We start from the raw sequence: 15,814 nt of genomic DNA, 5'->3' as shown, positions 1-15,814 counted from the left end.
AAGCGCAGAAAAAACACGTACCGCTCAAAAAAGAAAAAAACAAACCAAGAGAGCGTTCCTCCTTCTCTTCTACAAATCTCACCTCCACCCCCTGCCCGATCCGAATCTCGCCAGCGCCCGCCCCGCTGTTGGTCGCCTCCACCAGCTCGTGCGTGTCGGCGGCGTCCGTGTGCGGAAGGCGGCCGCGGACCCGCGGCTCCGTCGCGTGGTCCGACCGCCGCCTCCACCAGCTCTTGCGCGCCGGTGGCTCCCGGCGGGACTAGGACGACAATGGGATGAGCCTGAGGTCGGGATGGTGGTGGACTTGCACAAGGCAGCAGGGACCAGTGGCACGCGGCGACCAGTGGCCGGACTGAATGTGGGGCGGCACGCGGGCGCGGCGAACGGACGGACAAGGCTGCGAGAAGACGCAGGCGGGCGGCGCACAGGCGTACCGGGCGGCAAGTGGGAGCAGACGGCGCGCGGGAGTGGACGGGCGGCAGGAATCTACGGGTGGAGGCGGTGCGCACAAACGGGCGGCCGTGTATGGCGGCGTGATGTTCGGTGGCGGGATGAATCGGCACGAGGAGAGGAGAACTTTGCACTCATGGTGGATGGAGAGGATAGTCAGAAGGAGAACGAGAAATTGGGAGAAGAGATTTGAGAAATAAAATACGGAGTTGGAGTAATAGGAGAGCAGGGCAAGGAGAAATATAGAAATAAGACATGTGAAAAAGAGAAAGAAAACTAAGTATAGCCCACGAAAATAAACATATCATAATCGCTATATACATATGTGCTCATGAAACACAACATCATTTAATTTAACGTTTTGATACAATTTTCCGTTTTCCATAGCAACGCACGGTTCTTTTGTTAGTGTGCATTAACATGACACTTCCTCCTCTACCATTGGATTAAACATGTGCATTAACATCGAGCGCAGGATCAGATCGTTGGATGCTGATCGGACAAGTACACCTCCTCTACCATTGGATTAAACATGTGCATTAACATCAAGCGCAGGATCAGATTGTTGGACGCTGATCGAGATCGAACAAGAAGCATTCAGAGTATTTTTTTAAATATACTTCCTCCATTTCATAATTCTTTGTCTCAAATTTGCTAAAAAATGAATGTATCTATTTTTAAAAAATGTTTAGATACATGTAATATTTTGACAAGAATTATGGATTGGGAGGGAGTAAATCTTAACTTGATTGAAGCAAAGAACCTCGTACGAGTAAACAAATCTTCTTCAATGGAGCATAGATAGACAAAGATTTGGCTAGTTCAGAACAATTTACCAATTGATTAAACTAAGTACAACAAGCAACAACAAATCGATCTGGATAGTTCGATGCAGACCGATTAATCAACAAACAAACAAACAAGAGATCCTGATACAAGAACAAACTAAGAGCGTGGAAGAATAGAAGCCCTCGCCGGCATCGGCATCGGCTCAGGCACCGGCGCCGTCGCCGCAGTGCGAGATGGTCGAGCTGGTGCCCACCTCGCTGCCGTTATTGCTTCCGCCGCCGCCGCTGCACCCCTCTCCGCCATTGCTGGGATCCCCTGTCTGCCAGTACTGCTGCTGCTCCATCTGGTACTGCTGGAACAGGAGAAATTGCTCGTACTCCTGCTGCTGCTGGTAGAAATTGTCCCACTCAGCCTGGCTGTAGCTTGTGCTCTGTTCCAGCTGTGTGTCGAGATCCGGGACGTAGCACCCGCCGCCAGAAAATTCACCGGAGCCAGGGAAGACGACCCCAAGCGGAGCCCCGTAGTAGTCCCCACCATACCCGCCATTGAACAGAGCATCACCGCCGCCATCAGCTAGGAGCTGCTTACCGGCGCGCACGGATTCCTCCGGACAACCACCATCGGCAGCCACAGATTCCCTGGCGAGCTTCGCCGCCCGTCTCTCCCTGGCCTTATCGAACCTGATGCGCGTGAGCATCGTCCCGGGAAGCGGCGGATCAACAATCACGAACTCGTGCATCACGAACCCGGAGCTCGTCTCGTCCTTGCTCTTGCTCTTGCTCTCATAGAAAGTAAGGTTAGACACCTTGAACCTGACATCCACCTCGCTGCCGTCCCCGCGGAGGAGGACGACGGCGCCGTCATCACCCGACTGGCCCTGCCAGAACCCGCCGCCCTTCACCCGCCGCACCATGCGTCCCGCGTTGTGGGCCTCGTCGGGGACGGGCCGAAGAAGAAGGCCTCGTGGGCGCCGCCCGAGGCGAACATGTCGATGCCGTGGCGCTCGAGGACCTCCCACGGCGGGAGCCCGCCGGGGTCGGCCTCGATGATGGCGTGCTCGTGCGGGCCCGGCAGGCCCAGGGCTTTCGGGAGGAGGTAGTGGGTCACCAGGTCGTCGTCTGTCGGGTCGAACTTGTGCTCCGGGTACAGGCCCGGCTGGTTGAAGCCGCACGAAGCTGCCGCCGCCATGGATGGAAGGTGGAAGAAGATGCGAGGTGGATGGGGAATTCCTCTGTTCTGGGCTCTGTTTTCTTGGGGATCGGACCGGATCGGATCGCGGGGGGAATTCGATCGGAATTTGTGTGGGATTCCGGCGGGGTGTGGGATTGGGGGTAATATAGAAGGCGTCAAGGCGGCGCGGGGACACCGAGCTCGAGTCGGGGAGTGCTTCCCTTGCTCATCTCGGATTCAGAAATTAACAAGGAAAGGGGAAGGGGAAGACGCGGGAAGGAGAAAGCGCGGCAAGGATTAGCTATTGGGACAGCGTGGGCTCCAAGTTCTCAGGAAATAAGGAAGGAAACCTGCAGACAGCCGTTATGACGAACATGGATTTTGGCTTAGTTCTGAGAGAAGTAAAACTAGAGAAGAAGCCTTCTTTCCTTCCTTCATGGACTATTTGCTTTTCTTTTTGGAAGTTTTGCATATAGCCATTAGTTGTAGAGAAGTCTCTTCTTTCCTTCCTTTCTATTTTTCGGATCTGGATTTGGAAGTTGCACGCGTCTATACTTGTTTCAGGGAAATTTATGGAAACCCGCAGAGAGACAGCCGTTAAGTACGGAGTACTAGTATCTAAGAACAGAGTAGCCTCTCTGTCGCGCCTATAATTCATATATGGAAACCCGCAGGCAGCCGTTAACCCTCCATGTCAGGGTTGGTAAAGATGTTAGGATCCTGATAACTGATTTTTGAGTAGTGCAACAACTATAATAATCTGGCTATACTTAATTGTGGCAATTTAGTTCTGGTTAAATCTCAAGTGTTTATTTTGCACGGCTCCACAAAGTTTAACTAGGAGGGAGGCTGTGCAGTCAGGTGAAGAATTGTGCTAATTTGTAAACTGAAGATGCCAGTTGATTTTTGTGGAACCTGTAAGCATACAGACCAATGGTTGGAGAAATGACAAATGCCAAAGTTAAATACACAACCTCAGCTTCTAGTCGGCAACTGATGTCCAAAATGGTCATGTGTACTGTCCACATTTTGCAGACAATCTTGAAGCAGTCTTTCAAATACAGAGAAACACCACCAATAGTTCTTATCTCGCAGGTAAATTCTCTACTGTATTTTCTGTTGATTGTGATCCAAATCCCAGTGGCCGGAAGTTCCGGTTCAACTTCCGGCCATTCCAGGCACCGGAAGTTCCGGCCCAACTTCCGGCCGAACCTCCGGGTGCTCTCTGTTATTTTTCGAGAAATTGCGGAACTTGCTACAGAACTTCCGGATATTCAAGAATATGCGGAACTTCCGGCCTCCAACCGGAACTTCCGGTGTGACCGTTACGGATCTGAGTTGCCTTAATGTTTCTGCTATATATACTCCTTGTATGCCACCATCTTGGGCAGAGTTTGCATGAGTTGAGTTCGTGAAATCTCCCTGGCGTTGTAAACACTTTCATATAATGAAGTTTCACTGGCTGGTGTCCGTAGTTTTTCCCTCTCATTGTTTGAGAGGGTTTTTCACGTTAAATCCGTGTGTTCTTGTGCTGTGATTTTTTCTTCGTTCTTCGTTTTTGCTTGTCGCGTTCATAACATTTTCAAAATATGCTACAGGACAAAATAGCTCCTATACATACTAAGCTGGCCTCTTGTACAGGCGCTAGCTGGACTGTAGCGGTAAGAAAACGGGATGATTGTAAACAGTGCACTTAAGTCATTGCGGATCAATGATCTCAGCCGTAGATCTTGCAGATTAACACTTGGCACTTCTTCAGTCTAGCAGAAAAGGACATCAGCGTCTAAAAAAAACAGAAAAGCACATTCAGGGCCTGACAATGACATCCTCCAATATCCTCGTTCGTTCCACAAGACAAGGAACGAATGTTCGACCCATAGCATTTCTGCTACTGGAACTTAGAGCAGTCCCAGCGCTCATCCCATGACACCGTTTTTTAGAAAAAAAGTCTACGTGGCAGGTGGCACTGCAGTTATTGTAAAACAGGAAGAAACGATTCTTGTGGAGAGAACGATTCTTGTCCCGTGCCCCTAGACGCAAATTGATTTCCCCTGATCCCGTGCGGCCGCTCCCGATTTTCTCTCATCCCCTTTATCCCCCAATGCAATCTGGGCAAAGGGCGGCCGCCTCCGCTCACCCTCCACCTGCTGCAGCACCCCGGCCGCCTCTGCTCCCAACGGCCAGCGCACCCCATCTTCGTTGCCGCCGCCGTCGAAATCCCCTGCTCCGCTGGCCCTCTCTGCCGCCTAATCCATGGGAATGGACCGCAGTAGGGAGAATGCACACGGAGCACTATTCATACCTCCGCACTTCAATTCGACCGATGGCAGCAGCTCCTCCACCAACAGATCTCTAAATCAATGGTAAGCAAAATCTCCATATTTGGACCTGTATGTGTGTTAATCACCATGCTTGTGTGGTCTAGAAGAAGCATCTAAAATCAGGGGGAATCATGGTAAATATATATTCTGTTTTGTCTTTGGATACTATATTTGTTATTGCCAAAACTGAACTCAGAAGGGAATTCAGATTTGGGTTCAGTTACAATTTTAGTTCGTAAGTTTCTGATCCTGAATGAAAGTTAATTCCTTACAAATAATCAAATCGTATATGAGTTTAGTGTTGTCTTGATTTACCTTACTTGAATAAATTGATGGCAATGCACAATCCGAATTAAGAAAATGGTGAACTTATAAGTAATTTATGTACAGTAATCTTTGGAGACAAGTGAATTGCTTTGTATGTTGCTATCTTTGGAGACAAGTGCAGTTAGTCATAATTTACCTCATTTTAATGGTAGCTTCTGTAGTTGCCTCACTACTTTGTTATAAATTTCCGGCCAATGTATACCCATTCTCCTGATGCTTTGCTAAGTTTGTTACAGAATCAACAAACCACACCATTTCGCCCCACTCATCCATCCAATTTCCAATCTCCCCAACAAGGACAGCCTAGTATGGAGAATTTCCATTTTGTTGGTGTTTCCCCACAAATTGGCTCATTTTCAACACCACCACTACCTCCCCACAACAAATCCGGGTCTGCTTCGGCTGAAGTGGCTCCATCGGTTAGAGCTTCTAAGAGAAAGAAAATACCCTCTGTTAATCCTAAAGAGGAACCAAAGTGTAACAGGACGGCACAACATATGGCTTGGACACCGGAGGAAGAGAGGAGATTGATAACTGCTCTGTACCGTTGCCAAGCCTATGCATCAGTGTGAATGGATTGTATGCATGCATTGGTGTGAATGCGATTAGTACCCATGTGAATGCGAATTGATGCATCAGTGTGAATGCAAACTGATGCACACGTACATGTGTGTGTGCATGGATGCCAGATTTCAGAAGTTTAAAGGTGGAATGGATGCATGTACTCATGTCACCTAGCATATATATATGTGTGTGTGCGCGCGCGCAGACGCAAGTCTCGCACATCTCTCTCTTCCACACAACATGTCTCATTCCCCTGATTTCCTGATGACACACATCAAGAAGATGCCGAGGAAGAAGATGCCGAGGAGGAAGCCATGGACCCAGCTGACCTGTACACACTAGGTGATTTTTTGGCCGAGGAGGACATGTTGGACTCCTTCGCCGAGGAGCTCGCCGTGAATCTGAAGAGAAACATTGATACTATGCAAGCAGGATCTATCAAGACTAGGGGTCCGAAGAGGTACGTGAACAGGCCTCGTGAACTATTCCATCAACATCTAGTGGATGATTACTTCTGCGAGAATCCTCTCTATTGCAAGAAAGTTTTCCGCAGAAGATTCCGAATGACAAGACCACTCTTTCTACGTATTGTTAATGCTTTGGGCGAGTGGTCTCCGTATTTCACTGCAAGGACAGACGCTCTTCACCGTCAAGGTCTTTCTCCGCTACAGAAATGTACAGCGGCTATTCGCCAATTGGCATACGGCACCCCCGAGGATATGCTCGATGAGTACCTAAAGATCGGCGAGAGTACGGCAATTGAATGCATGCAGAATTTTGTGGAAGGTGTGATTGATATCTTTGGTGCAGAGTATTTGCGAAGACCCAATACCGAAGATACGGAGCGCTTACTTCATATCAGCGAGAGTCGTGGGTTTCCCGGCATGTTAGGAAGCCTTGATTGTATGCACTGGCATTGGGAGAGATGTCCGGAAGCATGGAAGGGACAGTTTACTCGTGGGGACAAAGGTTTTCTGACACTTATTTTGGAGGCCGTTGCATCACAGGATCTTTGGGTATGGCATGCCTACTTTGGTGTTGCCGGATCGAACAACGACATCAACGTTCTTAATCAATCACCGTTGTTCGTTGAGCACTTGCGAGGGCAAGCTCCCAAGGTGAATTACTTTGTCAACGACAAGCAATATCAACATGGTTATTACCTTGTTGATGGAATATACCCAGAGTAGGCGGCATTTGTGAAGACAATTTCCCTCCCGCAAACAGAGAAGCACAAATTATTTGCCAAACATCAAGAAGGGGCTAGGAAGGACGTGGAACGCGCGTTCGGCGTCTTGCAGGCTCGATTTTCCATTATACGTCACCCAGCACGTATGTTTGACCGCGGCGATATTGAAAATGTCATGATGGCTTGCATCATTCTTCACAATATGATTGTTGAAGATGAAATAAAGAAGGCGGCCAATATCATCGATTTGAACGAGATCGCAAGCACGTCGACCGTTGAACCATCGGTATTCACTCATGGTGACATTCCACAGTTTGCCGAAGTACTACGAAGAGATGCTAGCATCCGGAATCGGTCGACTCATAAATAACTCAAAAGTGATTTGGTGGAGCATATTTGGAGAAATTTTGGACCAAAGTAATTTATTTCCACTATTTTTATGAGCGTCTTCAAATTTAAGTTTCTGTGTGGATACTATTTGTATGAACTACTTTGATATGTTGGTTCATGTCACAAGTAGCATTATTTATTTCTATGAAATATTTTATGTGTTGTTTTATGCCACAGATAGCCACAACGTTGAGGTGCAAGTACTAATCCCAAATCTAATTAATTGCAGGCTCACAAAAGACAACACCTAAGGGACAATGCATTGGACATGTTGTTTTTTAGCATTTATTATGAAAAGAGACACCACTTAAGGAACGATGCATTGGAGGTGGCCTTATAGCTTTGCTAGTGCGCGCCTGCGTGCACGCACGATCGGACAAGAATTTCAGTTGTGCAGAAGGCTGCTTTGCTCGGCGTGGAAGCCAAGCACTACTGAAGCTATTGCACATGCCAGAGCCTCTGACGACGACCAGCTGCAACACAATGGTCACTCACCATTGAATTTGCTCCTCTGCGTTGTGCGTGCTCCCCCACACTGTCCCCTGCAAGGTGCCCATCACCACTGGCTACGCAAAGCGTTGCCCGGCCATTTGCCCTGCCATTATTCAGGGACCGAGCAGCCTTAAGAATCCCCAATCGCCGCCCGCCACGTGTCGTGCCGGTTTTTTTCTTCCTTCTCCTCTCCAGCCCACTATAAATAGATCATGAGCTACAGCCTAGTTACACTTGAACGAGTACATACAAGTGACACCCACACGCTCACACAAGCAGATCTAGATACATTGCCTGAGCTTAAAAGATGGCCAAGGGAATGGTGGTGATGCTTGCGTTCTGGCTACTACTGCTGCTGGCAATGGTAGCTGCTAGCGAGGCCCAGCTGCACCACGGGCCCGAGCCGATGGCCGGGGTCCATAGACATCGTCGTAAGGCCGAACCCACGCCGACACCATCGTCGTCGGAGACGACGCACCTCCACTTCTACTTCCATGACACGGTGAGCGGCGGGTCCCCGTCGGCGGTGCACGTCGCGGGACCTGCGGACATGGCTTCCCGGACCATGTTCGGGCTGGTGACGGTTATGGACGACCCGCTGACGGAGGGGCCAGAGCCCGGGTCGGCAGCCGTGGGCCGGGCCCAGGGCATGTACCTGGCGTCGGACCAGGCCCAGCTGGGCTTCCTGCAGGCAATGAACATTGTGCTTCAGTCTGGCCCGTATAACGGCAGCTCGCTTGCGGTGCTGGGACGGAACTGCCCGCTCACCGACGTCCGGGAAATGCCTATAGTTGGCGGCACGGGCGTCTTCCGCTTCGCCCGTGGGTACGCCCTGGCCCGGACCCATTGGCTCGACTTCAGCACCGGGGATGCCACCGTCGAGTACGACATCTACGTCATGCAGTAGCACTTGGATGTGCTTTGAGATTCGTGCATTTCCTTTTCCTAAAATTTATTATGTCTTTGTTTGGGTTAATTTGGCGAGAAATAAATGGTATACTTTTTTATCAGGGAGCAATGTAATCTCACTTACCTTTGGGAAAATGAAAACATAGTTATCGCATTTAAAAATGTGCCTGCTTCTTGCAGGTGGTTCCAGGTAATAAGACCCCCAATGTTAGACAATTCACGCTTATGAAGTAAATTGCACATGGAAAGTGTTGTTTATAATTGTGAAAATTCATAGAAGGAGGTTACCTTTGGGCCTCCGAGAAAATAAAAGTTTAACGCTCGAAGCTTCTCTAGAGCAATGCATACATATTTTTTATGTTGGGTTTGCTATTTCTCAGACGTTCGAGAATAACTATTTCTAAGTCGTTGCTAATAACCAACTAACCTAAACATGAGATTTGTGCAACTGCAAAAGATATGAGAAGATCTTGATCTGATAGAACTATTTCTAAGTTGACTGGGCTGTAGACGCTTTTTAAGTGCACAATATTTCTGAAATTATTTTATTCCGTTGGTCGCTGGCTCAAAGCAGGGTGATCGAGCACATGCTTCTGGGAGTCATTTGGCTCCTGCGTTTGTAATACTTTCTGAAGAGTGCAATCTGAATCCATGAAAGGTCAGGAGATCTTATCAAGATCATGATACATCTTAAGAAAATGAGGCACTAGCTATAACTTTCATCCATGAGTGTGCTCCTGTGACAGCTCCACTATAATCAGAAAGAGAAGTGGTGAAACATAAATCAACCAAACAATGGATATGATGCAATAGATGTTCTCAAGTAGTAGTGATTAGACACGATCTTAAAATTAGTGGAACCTCTCTCTTCTACAAAGTGTGTCTTGCTCTACAACCTTGACGAATCGTATGACTGGCCGAAAAAACCTAATCACCTCGTAATTCGTCAGTTCCAGCAGGTGTGAGAAAGATTAAATTCCTTGTGCAAGTAACTCTTTCTGATCTCCTTCTTGATTTCTCAAATATGATACTTCTTTATGAAACTAGCGAGATTTCAATGATTTATCTTTCTTATTTCAGAAAGCCATGCAATCTTTCCCTGAAGAAAGAAATCAAACTTGGACCTTTTTTTATTTTCAGATTTCATAACTGTTAATTAAGAAAGTAATTCTAGTACTACTACAGTCGCAGAGTACTTGCCAATATTATCCATGAGAAGGTTTAGGGATCTAACCAAGATTATTTATATATTTTTCCAAAATAAATCGGGCACTGCTTCAGCATGACAATCACTGATTAGAGGAGAGAGAACCTTCCCATTTCAGGCCAATATTCATTTTGTTCCAACCATGTACATCTGAGTTCCATAAAAAAGAAAAGGTATAACTATAAACTGATGTACCTGACAATGTCTAATCTCTATCTCTTTTCTTTTCTCAAAACTGTCTGATGAGTTCTGAGCTAAAGTCCCTGATTTCTAAACTACATTTTTTTTTCTTGATTTCTGCTACATTTTTCAGTAAGTCTCAGATAAACCACCTTCAATTTCAGAGAACGATTCTTCTATCAACTGCCCGATCCACCTGGATGTTAAACCTAGCATTCGATACTGTTATGGACCTTTGTCGTTGGTAACGGAACTCGAGGGCTATCCATCCCATCGGCAACAGAGCTGGTTGACCCACCATGGCATGGGCTACCTGAATCGGCCACCACCCTTATCGCCAACTGATCAGTACTGTCCAAGAACTTGTCGAGCCTCTCACGGGTTGCACGTACGAGATGATGGAGAGCCAACACCGCGTCCAGAATGTAGTCTTCAGTCTTCTCCTTGTCAGCGTGGTACAACGTCTGAATTTTAAGCACTCTGCCGAAATCAGTTCCGTTGGGCTTCCTATGAGGATCAGTGTTATTCCCTTGGTCCTGCCATTCTCCGAGCATTCGACGTCCCGCCCTGATTTTTGGAGTGGAGAAAATGAAAGTGATGAGTGAGATACTGAGATGGTTGGATGAATCATGGGAATATGTTCAAATAGTAAGCGCCTTTGCGGTTACCTTGTTGTGGATTCTGCCATTGGCAAAAGCCATTTCAGTATACTGTTCACGTCATCTGTGAGCTGTTCTACTGTTCTCTGAAAGAAGCAGATGCCATGATCAGGAAAAAACAAAAGGTAGACACGATAAAAACTATCAAGTTGGCAGAATAGGGTGGCTACCTTGTCTTCAGACTGATTAGATTTCAACCTGGTTTGCAGAGCTGATTTGATGCGAGGAGGCAATGCTTCATACAACGAATCTACACAACTTTTTGGAATCGAAGGTACAAACGATGCCTGGCAATGATAAGCCATTAACAAAAACAGATCAGACAAATTTGACCATCTATTTGGGGCATCATCATAACTCAAAAGAGTAGAACAATGCTTAGCCAGTATTTGCTATTGTTAGCAAACAGATTATCATTCCAGAAACTGTGTGAAGAACAAAATGTCGATGATGTGTTTATGTCGTCTACGTCTACATTGGATAATCATACAGAAATATGGTTTAATCACCAGTACTTGACATGATAACATGATAACATGTAACCTGATAAACACAAAAAGAAGACAAGGAACGTACCAAAGTTTTTATCTTGAAAATGATGTTTGCATAATGCACCGTGAGATTAATGGACCCTAAAGTTTGCTGATTCCTCATTGCTGCCTTCACAGATTCTTCGTCTTCTTGTTTCATAACGACCCTATTGATCTCAAAATGCAAGAAATGAACAATGCAAACAAGTTTATCCACAACCTGCAATAGAACAGCATAGAGTATTTGTCATAAAACAAATTACTTGACACTGTGAAAGTTAATCTCCAACATGGTATAACATTACATGTTCCAACTTCTTGACCCAAAGTGTTGTCTTCTTCAAGTCCTTGATAAATTTTCTTTCGATCTCCATTGTATTCGAAAGAGATTCAATCAAACGGAATCGGTTCTCCAATCCTTCATTGTACTCCTGGCATCTTTTCTTGTACATGTCCTCAGAGATGTCAAATCGTCGCATCCCATGGTACAGTTGCTGTGCAACAGAACATTCAGAAGAGCGACAACATCAGAATTTCAGTGTTTCTGGAGGAGCAAAAATTATCAAGGACGTCGGCATACGAACTACACCACTGATTCGACTTCTAAGAAAATATATGAACTGTGAATTTTTCACTGACCACAGTCTGCTGCGCAGTCGCCATCAGATACTTCATATTGAACACCGCTGATTCTTTGGAATACTTCTGGTGTGTGGGTTCAGAGTCCAATCTGTGCATCGACAAGAGCCATAAAGGAAACACACAAGCAGCATGAGACATGACGACCTGTAGTCTGTAGAGCCATCAGTTTTCTAAGAATCACTAAATTGAAGTGGTGGCTGTAGGAGAATTTACCTGGAGAAATGCTGATCCAAGTTATGCCATTTGGGATCTCTGCACATGTTCCCGAACCGGGCAACGTCTGCAGCAAACTCTTTAAACTCCTCCCTGCATATATAATTATACCAAAATTTGCATAAGGAAATCTTTAAAATCACTGCTAATTGATCTGTAAAAAGAAAGAAAGAGAAGCACGGCTAGTTAAACTAAATTTCCTGAAAATACCGTTACTCACCTTTTGTCGGCGCCGACAAGTGTAAACAACTGTATGTGATCATCTGAAACCAGGCACTGGACGCCTTGGGACTGAAACACCACATCTTTCATGTGCCTCATGCTTTGTTCAGAGAGGGCTTTCATCAGGTTGGACCCCTTGGAAATTGTGTTGGCAACCTCAAAGGCCATGACCTCTACTGTCCTAGTCTCTCTGGCAGCAATGCAAGACATGATGCAGGAAACGGTGTTTTTCGGGGTCGATGTTTGGGACCATTCTATGTTGGGAGTCCCTGGTGACTTCAATGATTCTAATTTCCAGGCGTTGCTAAAAATTGAGTCAACTTCGGATGCCTGTAAGATGACAGAAAACGAAACAATAAGAAAGAAGGAAGAAAAAACAGAGACGGCATAGGAGAATCTTGTACTATGACAATTTGATGATCTACAGTACATGATTAGTAACTTAAGGGACTATAAATCTTTGGACAAAGAATCAATGGTTTCTATATAAATCATAACTTGTGAAAATTTCCATACCAAGAGAAATATTAATGGATGGAACAGGAACTATATCCAACCAGGACTACAAAACCAGGCAAGAAAGCAGAGTAATAATCTGTATCACTTGCCTTTGATTTCCCATTGTTGGGCAATGCCGTCTCCTCCGCTGCCAGCGGCGGCGCTCCACTGCCCTTCCCGTTCTCGCCGGCCGCTTCCGGCACCGTCCTGTTCCTGCTCCGCCTCTTCCCATCAGACTGCAACTTCGCCGGCCACCACCGCCGCCGCCACGGCTGCATCTCCTCCTCATGGAAAGCAGAGCTTTCTTCTTGATCCGCCAAGGGCCCCGAAGAGCAGACTCCGCCCATCGATCCCAATCTTCGATCAGCAAGAAGAACCCAAAACTGTATGATCTCGACTGCGAGCTGTGGGACCTTTAGGTCAGATCCGATGTTGTAGTACCCTGGAGCCCATTTAAAAGGGTCGTCGAGATCAAGAACCCCGCTTTTATGCGCGCAAGGACGCCGAGAGACGGCAATCGGCAAGAAACCGAAACGGGAAAGCCATTGATGGAAGGAAGGGAGTTAATGTATATGATTTTGTAGAAGAAGAGGCGCAAGTGGATAAAAAAAGTCTACTCATTGGAAGGGAAGGAGGAGAATCATGGTTTGATCAGATGTGTATTTTTATTTGGGTTTTTATTTTCTTTTTGTTTATTGTTGGGCTCTTAGTTTAATGGTTGACTTGGGTATCCAGGTGGGGAGGAGAGGTGGTCAAACCCAACAACTCAGATCTAATATATCTCTCCTGTTACACAAACACATGCATATGTACACTTTTGGTAACTTTGGTTGTGTTGCATATAACATTTTTGGGCAGCAGGTTAAATTGCAATTGGGCCTTATAGTCAGCCAACAGACATATATCCCTCCGATCCATATTAATTATCTCAAATTTGTTCAAATATGTTTGTCGAAATATGTGATGTATCTAGACCTATGTTCCAAAATATGTGATGTGCTAAAGCTAGGGAATCGATAACGGCCACGAAGGAAGCGGAGATAAACCGGGCGATGAGCTTTTAATATCTCCGAGATCGAGAAAGTTTTAATTAACCAGGATTGCGGATGCGATAAGGAGGAACAGAGTGATAAGCTTTTAAGCGGAGAGAAATTAATGAGAGATAACCCGGCGTACTTTGCGGTAAGGAACTACATTGTGATATGGAACGAGTATCTATTTAACCGTAACTATCTAGATTGTTAGAAAAGAAAGTACCACTAGATTTGTCATGGAAAAATGGTTTTCTGATACAAACCGCACATCGAAATACATGGCATGTTTAAACCAGGGAGGCGATAACGAACACAGAGGAAGCGGAGATGAACCGGGCAAGTAGCTTTTAATTTTGTTTCCGAGATTGGCGATGTTTTACTTATCCGGGATTGATGGCGATAAGAAGGAAAAAAGAGACCAGCGATTAATTAAGAGGGAGTGGAAATAAGGACAGACAACCTGCCGTACTTTGCGGGAAGAAACTCGAATGTGATATCGAATGACCATATATTTAACCGTTAATTAATAGTGAACTATCTAGATTCTTAGACAAAAAGTACCATTAGATTTGACATGAAAAAATGGTTTTGTGGTACAAACCACCGTTGGGTGGATTCGTTTATTTGGGCTGAAAACAATACAACTATCTTTCTTCTAAACTGAATGATATGTTAAAACCATGGAGGTGATAACTGCCATGAAGGAAGCGGATATTAACCGGGCAAGTTGCTTTTAATATCTTTGGGATCCGGAGAGAGAGAGAGAGTTGATAAGACCGTCTTCTCTTATGTATTACACATTATTTAGAAAAGGCAACAAAATATATTGTATAATAGGTCATCTCTTAGTGCCATATCTTACAATTCATGTTTAGATGAATAAAATTTATTAAACAAATGTTAAGAAAAGGTGAAATATAGTACAAATTTGCATTTTGTATGTCTTATTCTTCTTGCAAAGAGATCATCTCTTACCTAAGAGAATACTCATGTCTTTCTTCATTCCTTTCTCTTTCACATCAACAATTATTCCACGTGGTATCGTTAAGAAAAGGTTGACGTCACACCATTATACACGCCCTAAGGGGTAGGGAAATTAGAAGGAAAAATGAACAATGAACTATCTAGGTTGTTAGACAAAAAGTGCCATTAGATTAGTGATGAAAAATGGTTTTCCGGTACAAACCACCCATTGGGTGGATTAAGCGTTTATTTGGACTAAACAAATACAACTATCTTTGTCCTCAAATGCATGATACGTTAAAACCATCAAGGCAATAACGGCCATGAAGGAAGTGGAGATAAACCGGGCAAGTAGCTTTTAATATCTCAGGGATCAAGGGTGTTTTAATTACAAGGAGTGAGGACGCGATAAGGAGGGAGAGCGATAAGCTTTTACGGGGAGGGGGGCGGGGGGAGGGGAGGAATTAGGAGGAGAGACAACCTGCCGAGCCTTGCGGTAAGGAACAAGATTGTGGTATGGAACGAGTATACATCTAACTGTCAATCAACAATAAACTATCTAGATTGTTATACAAGAAAGTACCATAGATTGTCATGAAAATGGTTTTTGTGATACAAACAACCCATAAGATGGATTGAGCGTTTATTTGGACTACACAAATACTACTATCTTTGTTCTAAAATACTTTGCGGGAAGGAACTAGATTGTGATATGGAGTGGGTATATCTTTCAAAAACTAATACTCCAATAAACTATTTACATTGTTAGATAACAAGGTACCATTAGATTTGTCATGAAAAATAGGTTTGTGATAGTTGAGGATGTTTTAATTATCTATGGATGCAGACATTAAAGGGGAGAGTGCGATCGGTGATTGGCATGGAGGGGGATTAAGGAGGGGAGACCAATCTTATCTGCCTTACTTTGCAGGAAGGAACTAGGTTCGGTTCTCATATGGCACAAGTATATCTTTGAATTATAAACTATTTAAATTGTTTGAGAGGAAAGTACGATTATATTTTGTCATGACAAATGGTTTTGTGATATAAACCACCCATCAAATG

The 15,814-nt window shown here is 45.2% G+C and overlaps 2 protein-coding genes and 1 pseudogene across 3 annotated transcripts; 2 read left to right on the top strand and 1 right to left on the bottom strand.

Moving 5' to 3' along the window:
* Positions 1-5,935: 5,935 nt before the first annotated feature.
* On the top strand, positions 5,936-7,180 carry LOC100839327 (annotated as a pseudogene).
* Positions 7,181-7,906: 726 nt separating this feature from the next.
* On the top strand, positions 7,907-8,843 carry LOC100838720 (dirigent protein 22). Its single transcript, XM_003576193.4, has one exon. It carries the CDS (start codon positions 8,000-8,002, stop codon positions 8,597-8,599), a length of 600 nt encoding a protein of 199 aa, XP_003576241.1. The 5' UTR covers positions 7,907-7,999; the 3' UTR covers positions 8,600-8,843.
* A 1,054-nt stretch (positions 8,844-9,897) lies between these two features.
* Positions 9,898-13,358, bottom strand: LOC100838411. 2 transcript variants are annotated; one of them, XM_014902101.2, is made up of 9 exons: positions 12,863-13,358; positions 12,253-12,584; positions 12,033-12,125; positions 11,817-11,970; positions 11,483-11,671; positions 11,224-11,397; positions 10,818-10,934; positions 10,657-10,733; positions 9,898-10,555 (listed from the first exon to the last, which is right to left on the bottom strand). In XM_014902101.2, exons 1-9 carry the CDS (start codon positions 13,097-13,099, stop codon positions 10,198-10,200), a joined length of 1,731 nt encoding a protein of 576 aa, XP_014757587.1. In that variant the 5' UTR covers positions 13,100-13,358; the 3' UTR covers positions 9,898-10,197. The 2 variants fall into 2 exon arrangements, with proteins under 2 accessions (XP_014757587.1, XP_014757588.1); XM_014902102.2 differs by having other exon boundaries at positions 11,817-11,907; positions 12,863-13,356.
* Positions 13,359-15,814: the final 2,456 nt, after the last annotated feature.

The sequence above is a fragment of the Brachypodium distachyon genome, chromosome 4 (genome assembly GCF_000005505.3).
Source record: "Brachypodium distachyon strain Bd21 chromosome 4, Brachypodium_distachyon_v3.0, whole genome shotgun sequence".
In the NCBI taxonomy this organism is placed as follows: Eukaryota; Viridiplantae; Streptophyta; class Magnoliopsida; order Poales; family Poaceae; genus Brachypodium; species Brachypodium distachyon.
This window is presented reverse-complemented; position numbering and strand designations above follow the sequence as displayed.